We start from the raw sequence: 24047 nt of genomic DNA, 5'->3' as shown, positions 1-24047 counted from the left end.
ACCTTTCAACGATGTTTATATAAACGTCTCGTGTTTATTTCTATCTTCGTTCATTGTTTGTTATTTATGTACGTCTATTGGGATCATGCGACGACATTTCATATCACACAGACCTAGCGGAAATAGCCTACACGACATATGCCTTGTTGCACATATGATCAATCTTTCAGATGTGCACAGTGAACATCATAGTTACAGATTTACCAAAACACATTTTGATATAAACACATTAGATCAAAGCTTTGGCGTCACAATATCGTTTTTATATTTGGCAAGTAATCTGCAGACCACATGATGTATACTTTAGGGTTTACTCAAAGCCATGCAGCTAGTAGCAGTAAGCACGTCGATCTTACTTAGTTATGTGTCTCATCTTTAAGGTTTTTCCAGAGGGGGATTTGACGATCTATACCAAATATTTGACATTTAAACATATGTCTGGTCAAGTCTTTGAATGGCATTTAGAAGTGATACATGTAAGGAAGTGAATGTATGGATGTCATGGGCGGATACAGCTTTTTTGAAAAGGGGGGGTGCACAATTAAGATTTGGTGGTAATTTATACAGAAATAAAGATTTTTTTCGAAATAAAAAAAGGGGGGGGGGGGGGGGGGGGGGGGGGGGGGGGAGGGGGGGTCTGTATCCGCCCATGGATGTCAACTTCTTTATTGTGAGGTAACAAAACGTTTCGGAGTATATGCTTACTCCTTCATCAGGTGAATGAATGCCACGAGGCAGATAACATGTATATGCTTACTCCTTCATCAGGTGAATGAATGCCACGAGGCAGATAACTTGTATATGCTTACTCCTTCATCAGGTGAATGAATGCCACGAGGCAGATAACATGTATATGCTTACTCCTTCATCAGGTGAATGAATGCCACGAGGCAGATAACATGTATATGCTTACTCCTTCATCAGGTGAATGAATGCCACGAGGCAGATAACATGTATATGCTTACTCCTTCATCAGGTGAATGAATGCCACGAGGCAGATAACATGTATATGCTTACTCCTTCATCAGGTGAATGAATGCCACGAGGCAGATAACATGTATATGCTTACTCCTTCATCAGGTGAATGAATGCCACGAGGCAGATAACATGTATATGCTTACTCCTTCATCAGGTGAATGAATGCCACGAGGCATATAACATGTATATGCTTACTCCTTCATCAGGTGAATGAATGCCACGAGGCAGATAACATGTATATGCTTACTCCTTCATCAGGTGAATGAATGCCACGAGGCAGATAACATGTATATGCTAACTCCTTCATCAGGTGAATGAATGCCACGAGGCAGATAACATGTATATGCTTACTCCTTCATCAGGTGAATGAATGCCACGAGGCAGAGAACATGTATATGCTTACTCCTTCATCAGGTGAATGAATGCCACGAGGCAGATAACATGTATATGCTTACTCCTTCATCAGGTGAATGAATGCCACGAGGCAGATAACATGTATATGCTTACTCCTTCATCAGGTGAATGAATGCCACGAGGCAGATAACATGTATATGCTTACTCCTTCATCAGGTGAATGAATGCCACGAGGCAGAGAACATGTATATGCTTACTCCTTCATCAGGTGAATGAATGCCACGAGGCAGATAACATGTATATGCTTACTCCTTCATCAGGTGAATGAATGCCACGAGGCAGATAACATGTATATGCTTACTCCTTCATCAGGTGAATGAATGCCACGAGGCAGATAACATGTATATGCTTACTCCTTCATCAGGTGAATGAATGCCACGAGGCAGATAACATGTATATGCTTACTCCTTCATCAGGTGAATGAATGCCACGAGGCAGATAACATGTATATGCTTACTCCTTCATCAGGTGAATGAATGCCACGAGGCAGATAACATGTATATGCTTACTCCTTCATCAGGTGAATGAATGCCACGAGGCAGATAACATGTATATGCTTACTCCTTCATCAGGTGAATGAATGCCACGAGGCAGATAACATGTATATGCTTACTCCTTCATCAGGTGAATGAATGCCACGAGGCAGATAACATGTATATGCTTACTCCTTCATCAGGTGAATGAATGCCACGAGGCAGATAACATGTATATGCTTACTCCTTCATCAGGTGAATGAATGCCATGAGGCAGAGAACATGTATATGCTTACTCCTTCATCAGGTGAATGAATGCCACGAGGCAGATAACATGTATATGCTTACTCCTTCATCAGGTGAATGAATGCCATGAGGCAGATAACATGTATATGCTTACTCCTTCATCAGGTGAATGAATGCCACGAGGCAGATAACATGTATATGCTTACTCCTTCATCAGGTGAATGAATGCCATGAGGCAGAGTGAGTGAGTGAGTGAGTTTGGTTTTACGCCGCTTTTAGCAATATTCCAGCAATATCACGGCGGGGGACACCAGAAATGGGCTTCACACATTGTACCCATGTCGGGATTCGAACCCGGGTCTTCGGCGTGACGAGCGAACGCTTTAACCACTAGGCTACCCGACCGCCCCGCCATGAGGCAGAGATCATATATATGCACAAGGAAGGACAACAAAAGTAATAAGATAACAAAAGGCGGAAACTGAGGCCAACAGATAATTGCCGTCGATAGGTGATTAGCAAATGACAATGGAAGCCAACACTTTACAGTAGCGCTGATGTTTATAGACAACTGGAAGCCAGCCCTTAAATTATCATTGATTAGTAATGGGCATTGGGCAAACGGGAGGTCGGGGGTGAATACTCAGAAACGTTGTGTTTACTCATAATAAAGAAGTTGACATCCATAAATTCTCTTCCTTATATGTCTGGTCGATTACTGGGAGCAAGCTGAACCCCCAAACCGATATTTATACACATCGTATAAAAATATCTCAGAGGAAAGAAACTATCTCCATAGAATCATATTTTAATTTAAAACAATCTTACCACTGACCTATTTCAAGTCATAAAATATATATAACAGAGGTTCGAATCAGCTCTAAAATCACTTTAATTTTAAAACAAATATGTATCTTCTTGCATGCAGTCTTGTGCAAAGTAGTACTGGATACCATATTGTACATTTACGAACACGGAAAAACATTTTACACAGGATCATGTCTAGATAGTTTCTTAAATGTGTTTTTGTTCATTAACGTAGAATGACAGATTTACCTGATCTAGTAAAGTTTAAATTTTACAAAAAAGAAATGCAAAATCTCCTTAACCAGGCGTATAGGTTGATGAAGGGAAGCTTGAAGGCTGTATTGGTTGGAGCGAAGCTTTTCGTGGTACAAAGTCACGTTAACACGAGGTTTTCAAAAGTGGTAGTAATGAGTGGGTGAGTATGGTTTTTCTCCGCTTTTAGAAGTATTCCAGCAATATCACGGCGGGTGACACCGGGAAATTTACAATTGAAAAGTCATATCTCTTGTCATGAAGACCATTCTTATTGGGCAAACGACATTCTAATAATCTGTGATAAGGGGGCGCCAGATGGATTTCAATAATGCTATTGACGTTTTAATTGTCATTGCCATCAACTGTATTTGAATTAACATTTTCAAAATATATTCTCTATTTTGTGTTTGTTGCATTATTGTAGATCATCCGCGCGGAGAGTTCTGTCGTGCATAACCACGAGAACCACACGTGCACACTCACCAACAATGGACGGTGACTGGCTTAAAGTCTGTTACTTCACGCCACACTTCCACTGCCTCTATCATAGCCAGCAAGGGTAAGGAAGACTCGGGAGTTGTCTGCCCTTGGGGCCAGTAGTGGCACCGGAACAACTTGATGGTTCTCGGGGGAAGGGTCTGAAATGAATTTATTTCTTTTCAGACGGGGGCAATTATGCCCCTCTTATAATGTATAACGTTATTCGACATTTTCTAAAAACTTGCTTGGAAAGTTATCACATGACTGACTACTAACCCTTGTTTTCCTTTGCTTGAGAACTATATTCAAATACAGTATTGCTATACTGAGTGAAAAGACCATCAGCACCTTTATTTATAAAAAAAGCCCGCATCGATAACACCTTTTTAAGGCATTTCATGGTCTCAAGTATACTTCGCTATACTGTAGGTGTTGCTGTAGGTAGTGTAGCAAGTGTTACATTTAAGTGCTCATTCTCAGTCTTAGAACTCTCTCAGTTCTACTGGGCCCACAGACCATATAATAATCTATCTAATAATCGCCCGGGGAACGGAAGGGCCGGGTTTCGATCCCCAGCCACGTCATATGGTAAAATATGTCGCTACTCTGTCTTGCGCTCGGCATTAAGGGGCTAAAACAGGTCAGCTCGGAGTCAGTGTAGTGTCTGAGTGGCGTATTCATGTTGAACAGCAGTATGGTATTTCGGTGGGCTAGCACTGTGAAATCGGCATTAGTCCGGACTAGCGCGCACGCACACACACACACACGCACGCACGCACGCATGCACGCACGCATGCATGCATGCACGCACACGCACGCACACGCACACACACTTGATGCACGTCGCTATGTAAGTGCAATGATCTTCTCCGCGACGTTAAACCCCATTTCACCTCACCACCTGAATGCTGCAGTGTTTTGCTGGTTGGGGTCCATCTGGTCTCACCTCTGTGTCGTCTTCAGTCTCGCGGACTGATAGCGTGGTGATTGAGTAGCACTCGTAGTTCTCCGTCTCCTCCACCTCCACAAGGTGTGTCCCGAATACCTCCTGTCTAGAGCTCTGTGGCCAGTAGTAGCCGACAGTCTGGAACAGAGCTGACACATTCTATATCATACGTATTTGCATCTGTGACAACTTTGTTCCCTAGCCTTGACACTCTAATAGCAGAGACTGTGTTGAATAATGCCATTTTCACTTACACCTTCTTTGTTTTTGTTAGCCCGTGAGGATTCTGGGATACAATATTTAACAGCAGTCAGTCAGTGACTTTGGTTTAACGCCGCTTTGAACAGTATTTCAGTAACATCACGGCGTGATGTTGGAGGAAAGCTCAACGTGTCGAGGTTTTAGACGTTGATCACTTCGAATGGTGAAACACACGTCATTTTAGCTGCGTCGAACAACAAATACGTAATATGACGTAAGGCAGGAGTGATTGAGTGAAGTTGGTTAAATACTACTTTGTGCAGTGTTTCAGTTTTGGCGTCACAGTGTGACGTGGTATGAAGCCCGGAGTGATACAGGCCACGTTTGTGAAACCCACGGGCAGCGGTATGCTGCTGGCAAACCTAGAAACATTGTCAGGGCGAATCTGGGATTCGAACCCATGATCATAGGTTTCAGGGACGCAAATGTGCATTTAATTGAGGCGCCTTTGTCGACTGGGCCGCTGTTGCTCCGGCAACCTATTTAAGAAGTGACTAATTGGATCTTGTGGTCAGACTTGGTGACCTGGATGTTTGCTTGAATATATTTAACTAACACGTAATTTTGATGCTTTGTGTGACAAATTCATTTTTCAACAAGGAAATATCATTTTTACTTTTGAAGCATCCATCAAGTCGATTCGGAGTGTGAATTCCCTCAACTGAAATATTTGGACTCTAAAACCTGCATTCTACATTTCTGTCACTGGAAATGAGACGTTATATGTTTCACATTGTATTATATATCGGTTGAAATCGGCACTGTGTCTGTCTCGAACCATGGATTACTCGTTATACGTTCGATTGTCCAAATTTTTCACTACATTGAGTTAAAGTCTGACCGTTGCATCATCGTGGTCGTCGTTGAGCATGACAATGGTCTGTGAGTCCGTCTGAATCACCATCCTCCAGAAGTCCACCACTGTGTCTGGCATCGGCACCTGTGTCAGCAGGAAGGCCGTCGTGGTCCTGCAACCCTGAGATATGGATGCACACTTCGCTAAATACTATACGTTGTAGCAGTGTATATGTTGTTTTATGAGTTTCTAAAGTCATCAAAGCATGTAGCACTTCTCGAAAAACTTAACTTTTCACACATATATTATTTCATAAAAAATATGTCTTCACATAATGCCTGATGTCCATCCAGTTATATATCCACCATGACGCCAAATAACACAGCCAGTGGTTCGTGGACCCATGAAGATCAGGGTTAGAATAGGTCTTCAGCAACCCATGCTTGTAAGAGGCGACTAACGGGATCGGGTGGTCAGGCTCGCTGACTTGGTTGATGTATGTCATCGTGTCTCTATTACGTGAATCGATGCTCATTTCAGTCACTATACTGCCTGGTCCAGACTCGATTATTTATAGACAGCCGTCATATAGCTGGAATATTGCTGAGTGCGGCCTTTAACAACAAATGAACAAAAAAAAGCAAGTGCTTGATGCTCTGAAGCAATGTTCTACCTTAATATTTTTTACAGAAGATGAACTTTTGACATTAACATAAAAATGTTAAACAATTCACTTAACATGAACAAGGGACATAAATCGTCCTCTAATATCACCGCGTCTGTAGTTCATTGCTACAGTCACATGTAGACACCCACGTCTTGAAATATATATTTTACAGAGCCTATCTCAGACCGTATACACAGTTGAATAAATAGAGTGAGTGAATTGGGTTTTACGCCGCTTTTAGCAATATTCCAGCAATATCACGGGCGGACACCAGAAAAGGGCTTCACACATTGTACCCATGCCTAATTATCTAGTCCCCACTACCTTGAACAGAAAATAAACTTAATAGAAATGTAGAGACTTACATAAATTAGTAGATTGTTCATTACTACAATGACAATGACCATCTTTTACTGCTCTGAAGGCCAACAGACCCATACACCACATGCAGTTACTTATATGATATAATGTACACATATGCGCTGCTTAGAACTTGTTGTTCTGTTTCCATGGATCTTGAACATTTTATAAACAAACGCAGCAAGCATAAATATTGTTTGCTTTTCATTTGATGAACAATGGATCTTCTGTCATGACAATGAATCATATTAGAGGAAGAACACGAAGAGCGAATATCATTATATTGGGGAAAGTGCAAGTATACATGTTCTTCATCTTCTGACCCAGCATTCAATACTTAGAATATTCTTATTAAGTACAGTCGTAAGTTTGTGAATGCCTAATGCATTATACCAACTTCCAAATTTAAGCAATGTTTCCTTATAGTTAACTATTTCAACATCATAGATATAGTCTTCTCTGGTGGCACAGTCGTCTGAGGCGCCGCGATTCGCTGTGCGGAGTTTGTCCCTTTGGCACGCCAGTAACCTATGATTGTGGGTTCGAATCCCGGTTCGCCCCGAATATGTTTCTTGGTTAGTCAGCACAATACCCGTGCTCGTGGGTTTCACCGAAGTGGCAAACGTCCGAGACCTGCATCACTTCGGGCTTTCCTCCCACATTGAGCTGACACGCCGTGATATAACTTGAATACTGTTAAAAGCGGCGTTAAACCCAACTCACTCACTATAGTCTTCTGTTTTGAAGTCACGTCACAAAGTATAATAGAATGCTAACGATTCGCTATATGGAGAAAAGACAGTCTTGTTTATAGCCAGCAATCAATCTCTGTTTGAAGACATCAAGAAATAGAGATATGTTACCGACATCTTGAGCAATCCCGATATATACTGAAAAATGCAATAGGTACACTGTTAAACAGTAAGTACATTTCTTAACCTATTGATCCTTTCTCTCATTGACTTGAGTTCTTGTGGTTACGTACCGGCAGATAGACGGCGTTGATATAATCCGTCCCCTCCCGTGTAGTGCTCGACAGGACTGGTCGATGACTGTCAGCTATTTAAGGAACAAAGTTACGCTTCTATAAACATGTGAAAATGAAACAATAAGGCAAATACGCTGAACTTTGATTGTACATTAAAATAGAGACTTCAGAGTTTAATACGTCATAAATGAATGTAACCAGTATCACCAACTTACACGCCAGAATGTCCTTGAACCTGTTCTTGGAGATGTTTTCTGGCAGCATCGCAGTTCGGTACTCTTTCAGTCTATAGGGACGCTTCATCAACTGCAGAGTCTACAGGATAAAACATTACCTTAATCGCCAAACACTGAGCATGCATTCCTTCCGTCAATATTTATTGTTTTCCACAACACTTTTAATTGAAAAAGTTTTGTGTAATTCCAAAACAAAATTATTATTTCCAGTAACCCCTACCCCTTCTATTACCGAATGGTCAGTTCCTAATCTATTTCATCAGTTCTGAAAACTATTTTCGACCATATTTTCACAGAGCCTCACATATCCCCCTGCACTACAATAGTTATGCGAGATAAGTTCTTAAGCTCGGACAGTCAAACCTGTCTGATTGTCATCGGAAAGTAAAGGAGCTATGACACTGACAGTCAAAGTTCTATGTCTGCTTTGCTATACATGGTAAGAGCATATCCCGCAACTACCTAACACATACTCACCTCAAACTGTTCTCTAAGCCTGGAGATGCCTGTTTCTGGATTGCTCTGTAGGAGATTGTCATAGCAGGTCTTGAAGTCTGATGTGGAGACGGTTGTTCCCCTAGCCATCAGGGCCTCAATCAGGGCATTGTGCAGGAACTCGTACTGTTCCTGTAATGATTGTTTGTTTGTTGTGTCTAAAATATATCATGAGCATCGATCCACGCGATTGGGACCGATGAAATGTATCAACCAAGTCGGCAAGCCTGACCACCCGATCCCGTTAGTCGCCTTTTACGACAAGCATAGTCGCCTTTTACGGCAAGCATGGGTTGCTGATGACCTATTCTACCCCGGATCTTCACGGGTGTTCCTGTAATGAATGCAGCACATTTAACACAAGCTGACACACATTTTACACTGTTGAGTTCCTTCTTTGGTGGATTGTGTTACAAGTAATTTGGCAATGTTATTCGTGCCTCTGGATTTTCTGATCCATCGACCTGGTTTGTTTCCGGCAGCCGTCGCCTGGCAGGAGTACTGATGTGCCGCGTCAGGCAATAAATACTTACCTTTTATGAAGATTGTGTGAATCGCGGGTTCTACCTTATGCGGGTGCTTCCCCTTTTTGCGAACACTTGGTGTCATCACTGATTTTCATTGGTCAATTCATTAAATTTTCACAATTATTTTGCCCTTAACGCCAAATGGAATCTGTTTCGACCGATAATCAAGATTGGTTGTTCTCTTGCTTTGGCGTTCTATATAACCGTTAATGGTCTTCTTTAAATTAGTACACCATACATCGAGTGGACTTTCAACCGAACTCTCTTACCAGTGTCCGCACCATGTTGACTCTCTCATGCCTCATCCTCTTGACGCAGCTGAAGGGATCCACCGTGTCTGATGACTTGGCCTCGTCTATCAGGTAACACAGAGCTAGGAAGGTTCCAGTTCGTCCAACACCATCACTACAACCCAATGATACGTAAAGGTTATTCTGAAAGCAGCTTAAATACCACATTTCGGACGTCTGGACGGTTAATGTTCATACTCACGATTCGTTGTAATATATTTAGACAATGTGACACAGTCATGATAAATTCCGAATTATCCATCGTGGTTGTATCAATGTCCACTTGTACGGACCTTACAACAATAGAGGGGCGGTGGGGTAGCCTAATGGTTAGAGCGTTCGCTCGTCACGCCGAAGGCCCGGGTTCGATTCCCAACATGGGTACAATGTGTAAAGCCGATATCTGGTGTCCTCTGCCATGAAATTGCTGGGATATTGCGTTTAACGATACCCACTCACTGCAACATTAGTTAAGAGTATCAGGTGTGACGTGTATGGTTATTACCCAAGATAAAATATATTCTAACAGTATCCCTAGACCTAATGAACTAATGATAATCAGTGCTGAAATCGCAACGAAAGCAAATATTGGAACCCTAACTAAGTATGTACAGGTTCAGTCTACCTTCCATCTCCTTCTAGGTAACTTCGTGATTTGACACACGACTGACTGTCCTAAAATCCATCTAGCTGCTGCTGAATACTAAAAGTCTAAGTTTCACACATGGCATCAGTTACAAATTTTAGACCTAGACTGGACACAGGGACCAGACCAAGAAGCACAGTGCCCCTTGTAACATCGACAGACTGCTTTGGACAAGTGACTCGTATTGTCCCTGCATATATACAAACCTGCAATGCACAACCATGGGTCCCTGTCCGTGTGTAGGTGTGTTCTTCACTTTGAAGTAGAACTCCACCAGAGAAGCCACATCGGGAGGCATCCCTCTGTCGGGCCAGTTGACGAATTGGAAGTGTTGAGCTATCCTAGTTCTCGAGGCTTTTGACCCACACTGAAACATTAACAAAAACGACTAAAACTACTTTAAGTAGATTGTAAGCTCTGACATATACAGAAACGCATTTCGTTATAAATGCACATTGCCATTATTAATACAGAAAACATGATTTCAGGATAATTATTTAGCTTGGATAATAATTCATAGTCCATGGAAGATATGTGACAGTCGGACTATTCACGAAGTGTGATAACAGTATTATAGATACCGGAAGTATTTTCCACATCTTGAATGTCCTGATTGTGCACTGTACCAGGGTCTCTTCTGTGGAACACTCAATCTCCAAATTGCCATGGCGATCTGGCCCTGAACCATGCAGTGGCCAGTACCTCACACACTTCCCCTACATCATCATCATCATCATCATCATCATCATCATCATCATCATCATCATCATCTATAACAATCTCCAATTTACATGTATTCCATTTTGAAAGATCCTCTTGGATTTCGCGCTGACATTTATCAAAGTTGCTCATCCATGGCAACCGCAATAATTACATATCCTGTCTTAGAATCCGATAAATACATAAAAAAGAGTTTTCCTTAATGCAAGGCCCATACTTAATGATTCATTTCCCCAGATATTTGAAAAAGCGTTATAACAAAGGTTGTGGAACTAGAGTGCCTTACTCGTCCTTCTTCTTCTGTGCTGGTCAGCATAACAATTTTGCTCGTACGAAGTTGGAAAATCATCAACCAGAAATCACAGATGGTTTTATCAATAGGACCTGAAAAAGTAAGAACAAATATCTGTCAATTATAAGTTTATTAGGTACACCACATTTTCGATGTTTTGGGGTCAATTACCTTGAGCTGCAACAAACTTGTTTGGATCGTCGACACCCTGAAAGACAACCACGAACATACAGTTAATAGTGTAAAGTAACAGGTAAAAACCTATCATCGTATAATCAGCTGTTCATTGTGTCCATCTTACTCAAAGGTAGAATATAACACAAGTATAGACTCATACAAGTTAAGAAACAAAGTTGGGCTCCAGACGTATGCAAAACAGTATCCCCGGTGTTCTAAATCCATTCAATAAAAGTAGCCCTTTGTCATGTACAAAACACTTGATCAGAAAAAAATGTTCTTCTGAACTTTGTGTGACAGCTGCTGACTCTACTCACACTGATAAAATTAGCATTGATGTAATCTGAAGAAGAGTTGTCTTCGCTGAGCTCAAGAATCACACGTGTGTTGTCATCTGAAAATGAAGACATACGATGCAATGGAAGAATGTCTCAACAAAGAATGGATATAATACGCGCTACCTGCATTTGACGAGTGACGATACTATTTATTTTTTAAAAGGATTTATTACCTGATATAATTATAGTGGGTGTCCTTTTTAAACTTAGATGATTCATAGAGATTGGATACACAAATTCTGGCCTTAAACCAGTGTGTGTGTGTGTGTGTGTGTGTGTGTGTGTGTGTGTGTGTGTGTGTGTGTGTGTGTGTGTGTGTGTGTGTGTGTGTGTGTGTGTGTGTGTGTGTGTGTGTGTGTGTGTGTGTGTGTGACTGCTTCTCCTAGTCCGGACTGATGCCGATTTATACTGCTAGCTCACCTAGATATCATGCCGCAGTTTAAAATGAATACCCCACTCAGACACAGTATACTGACTATTGAAACTAGGTCGCTGACATTCAATATAATGAATTAAAAAATTGAACAGGATATTGAAATTGAAATGTGTCCCTCGACTAATGTAAGCAGTCATCACATAACTTTCACAATCCGGGAATGAGATCATGACCAGCTACCACTTACATCCTCACTATATATCTAAAACTCACACGCATACACTTCTTTGTAAATGTTCTTTTGCCTGTTTCCATTCTTCATAGCAGCATTGTAATTATGTAGTAAACCCGACGGCAATTTCTAAAAGAAGAACTCAGTTGAATTATCTTTATTGTCACTTTGAATCTTTACAGATGATACTATTTCACTGGTCTCTTTCCTATTGTGGGGCGGTCGGGTAGCCCAGTGGTTAAAGCGTTCGCTCGTCACGCCGAAGACCCGGGTTCGATTCCCGACATGGGTACAATGGACAATGGTGTCCCCCGCCGTGATATTGCTGGAAAATTGCTAAAAAGCGGCATAAAACCATACCCACTCAATCACTTTCCTATCCTAGTTGAAGCCTGTAAACCAATGGTATGGAATTTACTATCTCACAATTATTGAACGATATCTTGTCATCTCTCAAGCTTAAGTAAAATTCTTAACGTGTTTTTTAGACCACGACAATGTCGGAAAAGTCCATCTTATCAACAGAGGGGTAATGTTTGGTAATTCTCGGATATTCCCACAATTATCAGGTCGATTATGTTCCTTTTCTACCCAAACCGATTGTCGTATCTCTCCTACTTTTGGACGCGATCGTTCGCGCGTTACGTTTTCTACGCTTCTGCCATGCCAAGCGCTATAGGAAACAACTCATCAGACACTTTCCTCTTACAAAATAGCGTCGTCCAATTGCTTCTTGCCTTGTCCTATCCCCAAATTTTCACATTAGATGTTATCTATGAGGATGGCTAGCATTTCACATATTGTTTTCTCAGTATTCTTCAGATTCTGGAGGGGGGCAAGGGTGGCCCAGTCGTCTAAGGCGCCGCGATTCGCTGTGCAGAGTTGCGTCCATTGGGCACGCCAGAAACCTATGATTGTGGGTTCGAATCCCTGTTCGCCCCGATTATGTTTCTAGGTTTGTCAGCACCATACCCGTGCTCGTGGGTTTCACCGAAGTGGTAAACGTCTGAGACCTGCATCACTTTTGGCTTTCCTCCCACAATAAGCTGACACGCCGTGATATAACTGGAATACTGTTCAAAGGGGCGTTAAACCCAACTCACTCACTCACTCACTCACTCAGGTTCTGGACAAATTGTCCGCAATCCAGGAAGAAAGTGATATAACTATACCTATGAACACCGCGATTACAACAAATGCCAAATACATACTCTTTCCTTAAGTGTGTAGAGCACAGTTGAAAACATAATGTTTTGACAGAATTGAAATTTTCTCTTTTCTGCGATTGCCCCCCAAAATAAAAAAATAAGTTGAGAATCTACGTGGTACGAAATTTTACTCACATCGAACTGTTTCTGAAAACCGCCATGCTTTCTAAGCTGCTTGACATGGTACTGGAGTGTACTTGTCATCACTCTGGTAACCAAGGGTACGTTGTAGTAGGCACTGTCATCGTCCATTTTCTTCTCTCCGACTTGAGGTCTGTTACCACTTTGGTTTTCTGTTCTTTCATGTACTCCGTATGTAGGTAGTCTGGGAGGTACTACACGAACAAGGAGTGTTGAAGATATTACTATGTTTGGGTATAATATGGACATGACCAACGGCAGATAACCATTGAAGTTTGAGATTTTCACAATGAAATAATTTCAAGGCACCTTATTTAGATATGAAAGTAATCAATCTGTTTACAAAAAAATATATTTAGTCACAACATAAAAGAACGACAGACAATTGAACTAGCAACAGATATGATCATGATACATATGTTATTAAATATTTGACATATAAAGATATAAACAAGTATATATAACCTTCATTGAGCTCTGAAATGGTATCCACACTAGGATACACAGATATCATCTCGTATTCGTCTTCATCCCTCTTGGTAGATATGGAAAAACGTCTCACTCCCCTTGTAATTTTTCTTTAATGTATAGCACAAAGTAAGTATGACGTCATTTTGTAAGTATATATGTACATAATATAGTCAGGAACAACAGACTTTACCTTTTATAAATATATATTTTATTATGCGCTCAAACTATTTTGAATATTGTGAAAATGCTTTTCTTGGTAAAGGTTTCAATTGTTTCTAATTTGACCTGCATCATATATTGTGTTATTCAGGCTTTGCCCTGGCATGGGCTTATGATGGGTGCCAACGATGGGGCAGGATATGCCCACGTTTTCGTGATCACCTGGTTTCATCGCTATTTCATACAGATTCAATAACAAGGCTCATGCTATAGTCGGAATTGCACAATGGACTCAATGGCGATTTTTTCATGATTATCAAAATTGCTTTTGTCGCTTTCAATTACAATAATGTATAAATATATGACATCCTTCCCACATTAGTTTACAATGTAGGACTGTTTTCAGCATCAGGTTCTAAAATATGACCTATGGGTTTAATACACTACTTCATTATTGAAAAAGTGTTGACAGACCTTACCTTTAGTAGACTAGGAAACCTACATGATACTATTGTCAGGAACAACAGACTTTACCTTTTGTAGACTAGGAAACCTACATGGTACTATTGTCCATGTTGTCAGGAACAACAGACTTTACCTTTTGTAGACTAGGAAACCTACATGATACTAATATCCATGTTGTCAGGAACAACAGACTTTACCTTTTGTAGACTAGGAAACCTACATGATACTAATATCCATGTTGTCAGGAACAACAGACTTTACCTTTTGTAGACTAGGAAACCTACATGGTACTATTGCCCATGTTGTCAGGAACAACAGACTTTACCTTTTGTAGACTAGGAAACCTACATGGTACTATTGTCCATGTTGTCAGGAACAACAGACTTTACCTTTTGTAGACAAGGAACCTACATGATACTATTGTCAGGAACAACAGACTTTACCTTTTGTAGACAAGGAACCTACATGATACTATTGTCCATGTTGTCAGGAACAACAGACTCTACCTTTTGTAGACTAGGAAACCTACATGGTACTATTGTCCATGTTGTCAGGAACAACAGACTTTACCTTTTGTAGACTAGGAAACCTACATGGTACTATTGTCCATGTTGTCAGGAACAACAGACTTTACCTTTTGTAGACTAGGAAACCTACATGATACTAATATCCATGTTGTCAGGAACAACAGACTTTACCTTTTGTAGACTAGGAAACCTACATGATACTAATATCCATGTTGTCAGGAACAACAGACTTTACCTTTTGTAGACTAGGAAACCTACATGGTACTATTGCCCATGTTGTCAGGAACAACAGACTTTACCTTTTGTAGACTAGGAAACCTACATGGTACTATTGTCCATGTTGTCAGGAACAACAGACTTTACCTTTTGTAGACAAGGAACCTACATGATACTATTGTCAGGAACAACAGACTTTACCTTTTGTAGACAAGGAACCTACATGATACTATTGTCCATGTTGTCAGGAACAACAGACTCTACCTTTTGTAGACTAGGAAACCTACATGGTACTATTGTCCATGTTGTCAGGAACAACAGACTTTACCTTTTGTAGACTAGGAAACCTACATGATACTATTGTCAGGAACAACAGACTCTACCTTTTGTAGACTAGGAAACCTACATGATACTATTGTCCATGTTGTCAGGAACAACAGACTTTACCTTTTGTAGACTAGGAAACCTACATGATACTATTGTCCATGTTGTCAGGAACAACAGACTTTACCTTTTGTAGACTAGGAAACCTACATGATACTATTGTCCATGTTGTCAGGAACAACAGACTCTACCTTTTGTAGACTAGGAAACCTACATGATACTATTGTCCATGTTGTCAGGAACAACAGACTTTACCTTTTGTAGACTAGGAAACCTACATGATACTATTGTCAGGAACAACAGACTCTACCTTTTGTAGACTAGGAAACCTACATGATACTAATGTCCATGTTGTCAGGAACAACAGACTTTACCTTTTGTAGACAAGGAAACCTACATGATACTAATGTCAGGAACAACAGACTTTACCTTTTGTAGACAAGGAAACCTACATGATACTATTGTCCATGTTGTCAGGAACAACAGACTTTACCTTTTGTAGACTAGGAAACCTACATGATACTATTGTCAGGAACAACAGACTCTACCTTTTGTAGACTAGGAAACCTACATGATACTAATGTCCATGTTGTCAGGAACAACAGACTTTATCTTTTGTAGACTAGGAAACCTACATGATACTATTGTCAGGAACAACAGACTCTACCTTTTGTAGACTAGGAAACCTACATGATACTAATGTCCATGTTGTCAGGAACAACAGACTTTACCTTTTGTAGACTAGGAAACCTACATGATACTATTGTCAGGAACAACAGACTCTACCTTTTGTAGACTAGGAAACCTACATGATACTAATGTCCATGTTGTCAGGAACAACAGACTTTACCTTTTGTAGACTAGGAAACCTACATGATACTATTGTCAGGAACAACAGACTCTACCTTTTGTAGACTAGGAAACCTACATGATACTAATGTCCATGTTGTCAGGAACAACAGACTTTACCTTTTGTAGACTAGGAAACCTACATGGTACTATTGTCCATGTTGTCAGGAACAACAGACTTTACCTTTTGTAGACTAGGAAACCTACAACAAGGAGGACTGCTATCAGCAAGATGGCCACCACAGCTAGGATCATGGTAAAGGAAATTGGTCCTGCACTTTTAGGACCAGGCGATGGTGCAATTATCACTGAAACAGAAAAATACCATGATAGGTCACCATCGTCAAATTTGGAAATTTACAACATGTCTAATAATCACGACAACAGTATTTTGTATTCTTCTTCTAGAAAGTTCACTGGATGCAAGTGAGTAAAAGATGCTTGTGACAAACAGTGTTGGCAGTGAAACTATGGTTTCATTTATTAACAGTTCATGCATGCATGGATTTTTCACATGCAGATGAGTCTAATCATTTATAAAGAACTTAATTTGAAATCCCACAAAGGTCGTCCAGTGTAAGACCGCCTCCGTGGTCAAGTGGTAGAGTGTCCGCCCGGAGAGCGGAAGGTCCGGGGTTCGATCCCCGACCACGTCATACCAAAAGTCGTTAAAAGATGGTACTTGTTGTTTCCCTGTCTGGCGCTCGGCATTAAGGGGCTAAAACAAGGACTGGTCGGCTTGGAGTCAGTATACTGTGTCTGAGTGGGGTATTCATGTTAAACTGCGGCATGGTATCTCAGTGAGCTCGCACTATAAATCGGCATCAGTCCGGACTAGTACAAGCAGCCACACAAACACACACACGTACTTACACATCGCTATATAACTGCATGCGACGTTAAACCCCATTTCATCTCACCACCTCACCTCGTCCAGCATAATTTATGGAATAAAAGATTTTGTAATCTTTTGTTATGTGGTCATGACATAAGCGTGTTATCTGAACACTGAATTTTGATAAACCTGATGTAAAACAAATGTATATACTCACTTCTGTCAGAGCAGAAGAAGCCTCCATAACCAACTGCACATCCCATAGAACAGTTGCCGTGGATACTGTCACAGGTAGCATTGCTTCTACAGTAACCACATGTTCCACTGCAGTTGTAGCCATAGCGACCATAAGGACATGCTAGAAACAGAGGAGACTGAGGAATAGAGGAGCAAAAATATATATGAAATAAAATTAATAATCTTGTATATAATTCCAGAAATATGAACATGATTAATGATGATTACAGAGAAGATTCCTCCCTTTGCAACAACTAGTGTTACCATAATGCCCACAGCTGCATGTGTTATAAACCTACTGCAACTTTGGTCAATAGTATTGTAGTATCATGCTTTCCCATAGTAATCTTGTGAGATGCACTTCTTTCAAGTGAGACCTGGGAAGAGGTGTTACATTTGAATTGTAAGACCTAGGTTTTACAGTTAAATTGCATAAACTTATTATTGGCTGACTGGTTAAATTTGACTGCTTAAAAGTCACACTTGATTTCACATGAAAATTCCAAGACATGATTCTAACCTGCAACCTCACATTTGTATAGGATTCCAGCCTTGCAGGCCAATTGGGAATTATCATTAATTACGGTAGTTCAAAATTTGGAAAAAGAATAAAAGTTCTAATCAGGTCTAAATCCCTGTACCATGTCTTCTATTGTAACCTACTATCCCACTAAGTCATTCGGGCAGGTGATAAAAAGGTGTCCAATTAATGGTGGTCAATGTCTTGACTTCAGTTGTTTGTATGCTAAACAAGGTCTTTCTCTCATCCTCCGTCATCAAATTTGTTCTTATCCAGACAAATGTACTGAGTCACTATAAGGTATCCCAAAGTTTTCAAGATTATTTTTTCTGGTATTTCTTGCATTTAGAGGGTTCAAATGTTGGTTAATTTTTCTCCTTGGATTTGGTTGAAAATGTAATGGCCTGGGGGCTTTTCCCAAGCTCAAGGTTTTACATGTTCAACCAAAACGGAGAAGGAGGAGTGTTTTAACTATAACATCATACTTGAAGTTGTTACAAGGGAAGCAATTTGCAAATTCCAAACTCTATTTGTCCCAAGAAAGACAGTAAACACAAACCTCTCTTTTCAATAAACATAAAATTAAATATCAATGTATGTCATAATTACCAGTGTCACATGTGTCTCCCATGATGCCCTTTTCACAACCTTGCACACACAGCCCTGAGCTCTGTCTACAGACTCCTTCATAACATCCATCTGAGCAGTTCTTGTCACAGTGGGATCCATACCAGCCTTTCAGACAGCCTAAGTTACAGGAACCATCAGCCTGGATGCACTGTCTGTCAGTGGATCTCCCACAACGTACACTACACTTCCGGTCACAGAAGTCCCCAAGTCTACCGCTTTGGCAGCCATTGTTACACTTTCCGGAGTTCTGCTCACAGACATGCGCATAACACGTTTTACTGCAGTTTCTGTTACACAGGTCACCATAATGTCCATCTGTGCAGCCGTCGAGACATCGACCAGTATTCTGGTCACAATAAACAAAATTGTACATACCTTCACGCATTTTACAATATGTGGCACACTTGAGGTCACACTTTTTACCATGAAACCCTGGTAGACATCCTTCTTGGCAAACACCTGATCGTCGAATGCAGTTCCCCTCAGCACAATTTGGACATTCTCTCCGACAGTTGTCACCAAACCAGCTTGGATTACACTCAGTGCAGGAGATGTCGGTACATGACTTGCAGTTGGATGGACATGTGGTTTTGCACTTGGGACCTTTCCAGCCATCCATACATCCGCTTGTACATATACCATCTTTGTCATTACATGTCTGATCTCTGCAGGTGTCACTACAATTCTGATCACAACGAGTCCCATATACTGTGTCAATACAGCCATTGAGGCAAGCTCCATCACTGAAGCTACAGAACTGATCCCCTGAGTCAGATGCTTGGCATCTGAAGATACAGGACGACTGACACTGAGTGCCAAAAAAGCCAACCTTACATGATGTACACAATCCTGTGTCCTTCTGACAGCCATGTTCACAGTTGGCTGGACAGGTCTCTCTGCAATCATCTCCATGAAAACCGTCCTTGCATACCATACAATTACCATCTGTGCAGTTATAGCATTGATCTGGGCATTGCTTCTGACAGTAAGATCCCTTCTTGCCATCAACACATCCATGGGTACATTCAGGAGATCCAGTTGAGTCTGTCACACAATGACTATTGCTGCAGGAGGAACTACATTCCTTGGTGCAGTTAGCCCCATACCATGTGTCCTTGCACTCAATGCAAAGTCCAGATGTCTGATCACACACGCTGTCCTTGCAATGCTGACCACAGAGCTGGTCACACTTAACACCATGATATCCTGGACTGCATCCTCTTTCGCAATGTCCTGAGGACTGTTCACAGGAACCATTAAAACAGTTGGAGCAAGGTGTAGTACACTTTCCCCCATACCAGCCTAACTTGCAACCATCTTTACATTTCCCTTTTCTCTCACATCCATTCAGACAGTTGTCGCAGGATTTTGTACAAAACCGTCCATACCATTCAACTGAACAGTCTTTACATTTCCCAGTATTTCTGTAGCAGGGGCCCTCACAGTTGGTGCTGCAGATACTGGTGCAGTCTTCTCCGTGTCTTCCTGACACACAGTTGTTACAGTAGCCAGTCTGATTACATCGTTTCTTGTCACAAAACTCACTACAGCTTTCAGTACATGTGTTCCCATAGAAGCCAGCTATACATCCAGCTTGACAGACACCAGAACTGGTACAATTCTTCTTTTTACAATTTTTGCACTGTTGGTCACACTTGGGGCCATACCATGTATTCTTACAACCAGATAGACATGTCATGTCATCTGTACAGCTATGAAGATTGCAGTTCTCACAGATTACTTCTTTAACATCACATTTCTCACCCACCCACATAGGTTCACACCCATCAAGACATTCTCCGCTATCTATGTCACAAGTTTTGTCCATACAATGTTCTGAGCAACTTTTGAGGCATTTCCTGCCATAGCTTCCATCTTTACATGCCTCACACTCTCCAGACCACCGATTACATGCAGCACAGATGTTGCTAGGACATCTCCTGTTACAGTTGAAGCTGTAGTAACCATCTGGACATGTGTGTGGACACTCACTGGACCCCTTGTCCTCACACTGGCCGCTGCTGTTACAGCGAGATACACAGGGCTTACAGTCTGCACCATAGTAGCCATCAGCACACGCTGTGTCTGGGAACAGTCAGGAAGCGATAAAGTAATGTCATTTAACAATTCACACATATTATAACCAATCTTTCATATTGAGACAAGGCTCCTTTTCTATCCTATTAGAGCCACGCATAGATTGATGCACAAGTCACTAATTTCAACATTTTAGCTCGTTTATACAGATATGTATGTACACCATCACATATACTGAACAACAAAAGTTCCTGAGACATAGAATAAGATTTAATGCAAAGTTATGTTTTTTACCAAATCTGAAACAATTTCGGTTTGCAACAGATAAAAGACTCCTGTAAGTGTTCAAATGGTTTAATTTGCCAAACTGACTTCAGAAAATGCGTGATTTTTCATTAAACAAACCATGTACTACAATATTGAAAACCAAACTTTACTTGTTTGAAAAATACACTAAAATATTGGTGTCACAGGAACTTTTGTTGTTGAGTATATAATGTTTGGTTCTAGAAAAAAATCTTAAAAGTATACAAGCATAATTAACGACCATGTTGCCATTTTAGCTTGAAAAATTCAAATATTGTGACACTGTCAAGTGTTACCATCGTTACCGTGTTGTAACATTATGCATACCGTAAACACTGTAATATTTGTTTTCAGATATTGTTAGCATTCCAGCAAGATATTAAAAGTTGTAGCAGTATCACTCGGGGTTCATGTGGTTGAGGGGCGCATAAAATCACATGACCCTCGTTAGGTTGTATTAACCTAACGAGGGACGCATAAAGCCTCACGCACCCCTAGAGATACTGCTACAACGAATTTATCTTACCGACATGTTTTGATATGCCATTGTAAAATTATTGAAACAAATTTAAAATTGATAGAAAATAGCTGTTCGATTGCGCTCAGGTTAATTTGTGCTCTGCCACGTGCTTTTCATTGACACGGAAAATGCGTGAGGCTATTTGCTTCGAAGCGCGGTTCAAGGGATTTATTCTCCCGCTCAGAAATATATTTTCCTCCCAGGCGGGATACGCAGTACTTTATCAAGATCACGTAAGCCAGATCTCATCATTCCGACATGGAGGTAAGATAAACATACTTGAACATAAGCTCCCATGTTTTAACAACGGAAACATTTCAATAAGAACACACACAGAAGTAGGTACTTATGTGTGCACATAGAACATGTGTACGTACATATATCACGTAAGGATGGGTAATTAAGCACATTATCTTTGCAAAATGGCAACACAACATGATTTGTTGGAATTTGTTGCTTGTTTACTTGTAACATTAAGGCAAGGCATTGGGAGTGATAATGCCTTGCTGTACAGAGCTCCATTCCCCGAATACCCCATGATACATCCCAGCAGATAGCCATAAACAAATCCAAAATGCAGGCATGTTGACACTTTTGCATGACTAACTGAAGAGTTGGGACACCCTTACCTTGTAAGACCTTGTATGACCTTCGTCACCATGGATATTGTGGTAAACAATTTATGTACGCATACAAAATAACAGGAACACTGAATAAAGATATACCTTGAAGCGGTTGTCGCTGTATGGTCAGAACAGCATATTACCATGATTACTATACTGACATGTGTAACATTACCAGCTACATTAGGTTCAAAGCCTGCGGGGGAATTTCTGCATGTTCTCACAAAGAAATATCTGATGATTGATAACAATCTATAACATCGTTCGGACCTTTGGGGAACCAAATTATTGATGGCAAACTATCCACAAAGACATCAGTCTTCTTTTTCAGTTTACTACCAAAAGTTTCTTCAGAATTTTTCTACACAGTTTGAATGATAGGTAAACAGGGCACATCTACCTGATTCGCAGATCTTGCAGGTCTTCTTACAGTGGCTGTATGCTTGGCTTGATACATTGACGGGGTAGCTGCAGTCTGTGCTGCCTCTACAATATCCCACCCAGTTAGGTGTATCCTCACATGGACTGACAGCCCACACTAAAACAGCAATCATTGCAACAGAGGGTAGATGGTAGGCATCTGTGAAAAACTGTCTGTCTTAAAATAACGTTTTGCAATATTAGTTTACCTATCTACAGTTAACGCCAATCATAATGCAATAAATCATTTGGCCTGCTAAAACAGAAACATTCTAACAACTTGATATAGCATTCGTTTTAAACACTGTCTGAAGCATAGCTAGGTTTAAAGGTAGTCATCGAACGCTCATTCGAGGCGCTGCTTGATGCCCAGTAAACTTACATTATCGTGCTGTTATTAGCTGGGAGTTTATACACATGAGGACCGCCTCCGTACGCGTGGTCTAGTGGTAGAGCGTCCGCCCGGAGAGCGGAAGACCCGGGGTTCGATCCCCGGCCGCGTCATACCAAAAGACGTTAAACGATGGTACTTGTTGTTACCCTGTCTGTCGCTCGGCATTAAAAGGCTAAACAAGGACTGGTCGGCTCGGAGTCAGTATACTGTGTCTGAGTGGGATAATCATGTTAAACTGCGGCATGGTATCTCAGTGTTCTGGCACTGCAAATCGGCATCAGTCCGGACTAGTACAAGCAGTCCCACACACACGTGCATGCACATCGCTGTATAAGTGCAATAATCTTGGACGCGACGTTAAACCCAATTTCACCTCACCTCACCTTACATACATGAGTTCTACCAAGTAGTTTTAGCGCAGGAGCTGTGTTAATAAATGGGTCAAGGAGCTGAGCTCCTGCGACTGGGGTGTCAATAAAAGTAAAAAACGAAACGATAGATAACGTGGTAAAGGTTCACAGATTTATTATCAGCTAGATATAATGATCGAGAGGCAATCTAAAACGGAAGAACCCAATAGTCACAGACAAAGATCGCTGATAAATAAAAAATGAAGAATATACAAACTCGTTAACAAAGCAACCATAGACCAGATTATTACCTAAGATGGTGAAACCATCGCTCTGACACGACAATCATCAAACACATAGACAGCTGGTTAAACCGACTGAGACCAACACAACCCTGGGAGTTAATGAACTCTATACTCTCTAAAAGGAAATACTTGACACCCAGAGTAAACAGGTACTTTATCTATTTCCAATAACAAAAAGGTAGATAATCCCGAGAAAATTAGTTCTTCACGGATTACTAGAAAAAAAGGGGGAGGAATATTATTTAAATATATAATACCCTAGCCAATAAGTTTAGCACAGTAACACCAGTGGTAACTCAGTAAAGACCAAAACTGCCCCAGTATTACCGTCTGGCGAACTTAAGTTCGACCGACAACACAGTAGCAGAACGACCCGACAAGGTCGAACACGAGGCGAGATTTCATTCTGTAGCGCTGAGCTATTTAAGCGTGACCCGGGTGGACACCCAC

The 24047-nt window shown here is 40.9% G+C and overlaps 1 protein-coding gene across 1 annotated transcript in view; it reads right to left on the bottom strand.

Moving 5' to 3' along the window:
• The window catches only part of LOC124136121 (cell death abnormality protein 1-like), a 34218-nt gene that overhangs the window by 6000 nt on the left and 4171 nt on the right, over positions 1-24047 (bottom strand). Inside the window, exons 2-20 of the mRNA XM_048399638.1 lie at positions 22529-22666; positions 18622-20727; positions 17473-17613; positions 16605-16728; positions 13815-13927; positions 13344-13543; positions 12042-12129; positions 11372-11448; positions 11049-11085; positions 10872-10969; positions 10447-10581; positions 10072-10232; positions 9199-9334; positions 8385-8534; positions 7887-7986; positions 7669-7742; positions 5702-5836; positions 4600-4737; positions 3657-3811 (exon numbers count right to left, since the gene is read on the bottom strand). Coding sequence (XP_048255595.1) covers positions 3657-3811; positions 4600-4737; positions 5702-5836; positions 7669-7742; positions 7887-7986; positions 8385-8534; positions 9199-9334; positions 10072-10232; positions 10447-10581; positions 10872-10969; positions 11049-11085; positions 11372-11448; positions 12042-12129; positions 13344-13543; positions 13815-13927; positions 16605-16728; positions 17473-17613; positions 18622-20727; positions 22529-22666 — 4306 coding nt within the window. The remainder of the gene's footprint in view (positions 1-3656; positions 3812-4599; positions 4738-5701; positions 5837-7668; positions 7743-7886; positions 7987-8384; positions 8535-9198; positions 9335-10071; positions 10233-10446; positions 10582-10871; positions 10970-11048; positions 11086-11371; positions 11449-12041; positions 12130-13343; positions 13544-13814; positions 13928-16604; positions 16729-17472; positions 17614-18621; positions 20728-22528; positions 22667-24047) is intronic.

Source organism: Haliotis rufescens, unplaced genomic scaffold (genome assembly GCF_023055435.1).
Source record: "Haliotis rufescens isolate VD_foot unplaced genomic scaffold, xgHalRufe1.0.p SCAF_2, whole genome shotgun sequence".
Classification (NCBI taxonomy): Eukaryota; Metazoa; Mollusca; class Gastropoda; order Lepetellida; family Haliotidae; genus Haliotis; species Haliotis rufescens.
This window is presented reverse-complemented; position numbering and strand designations above follow the sequence as displayed.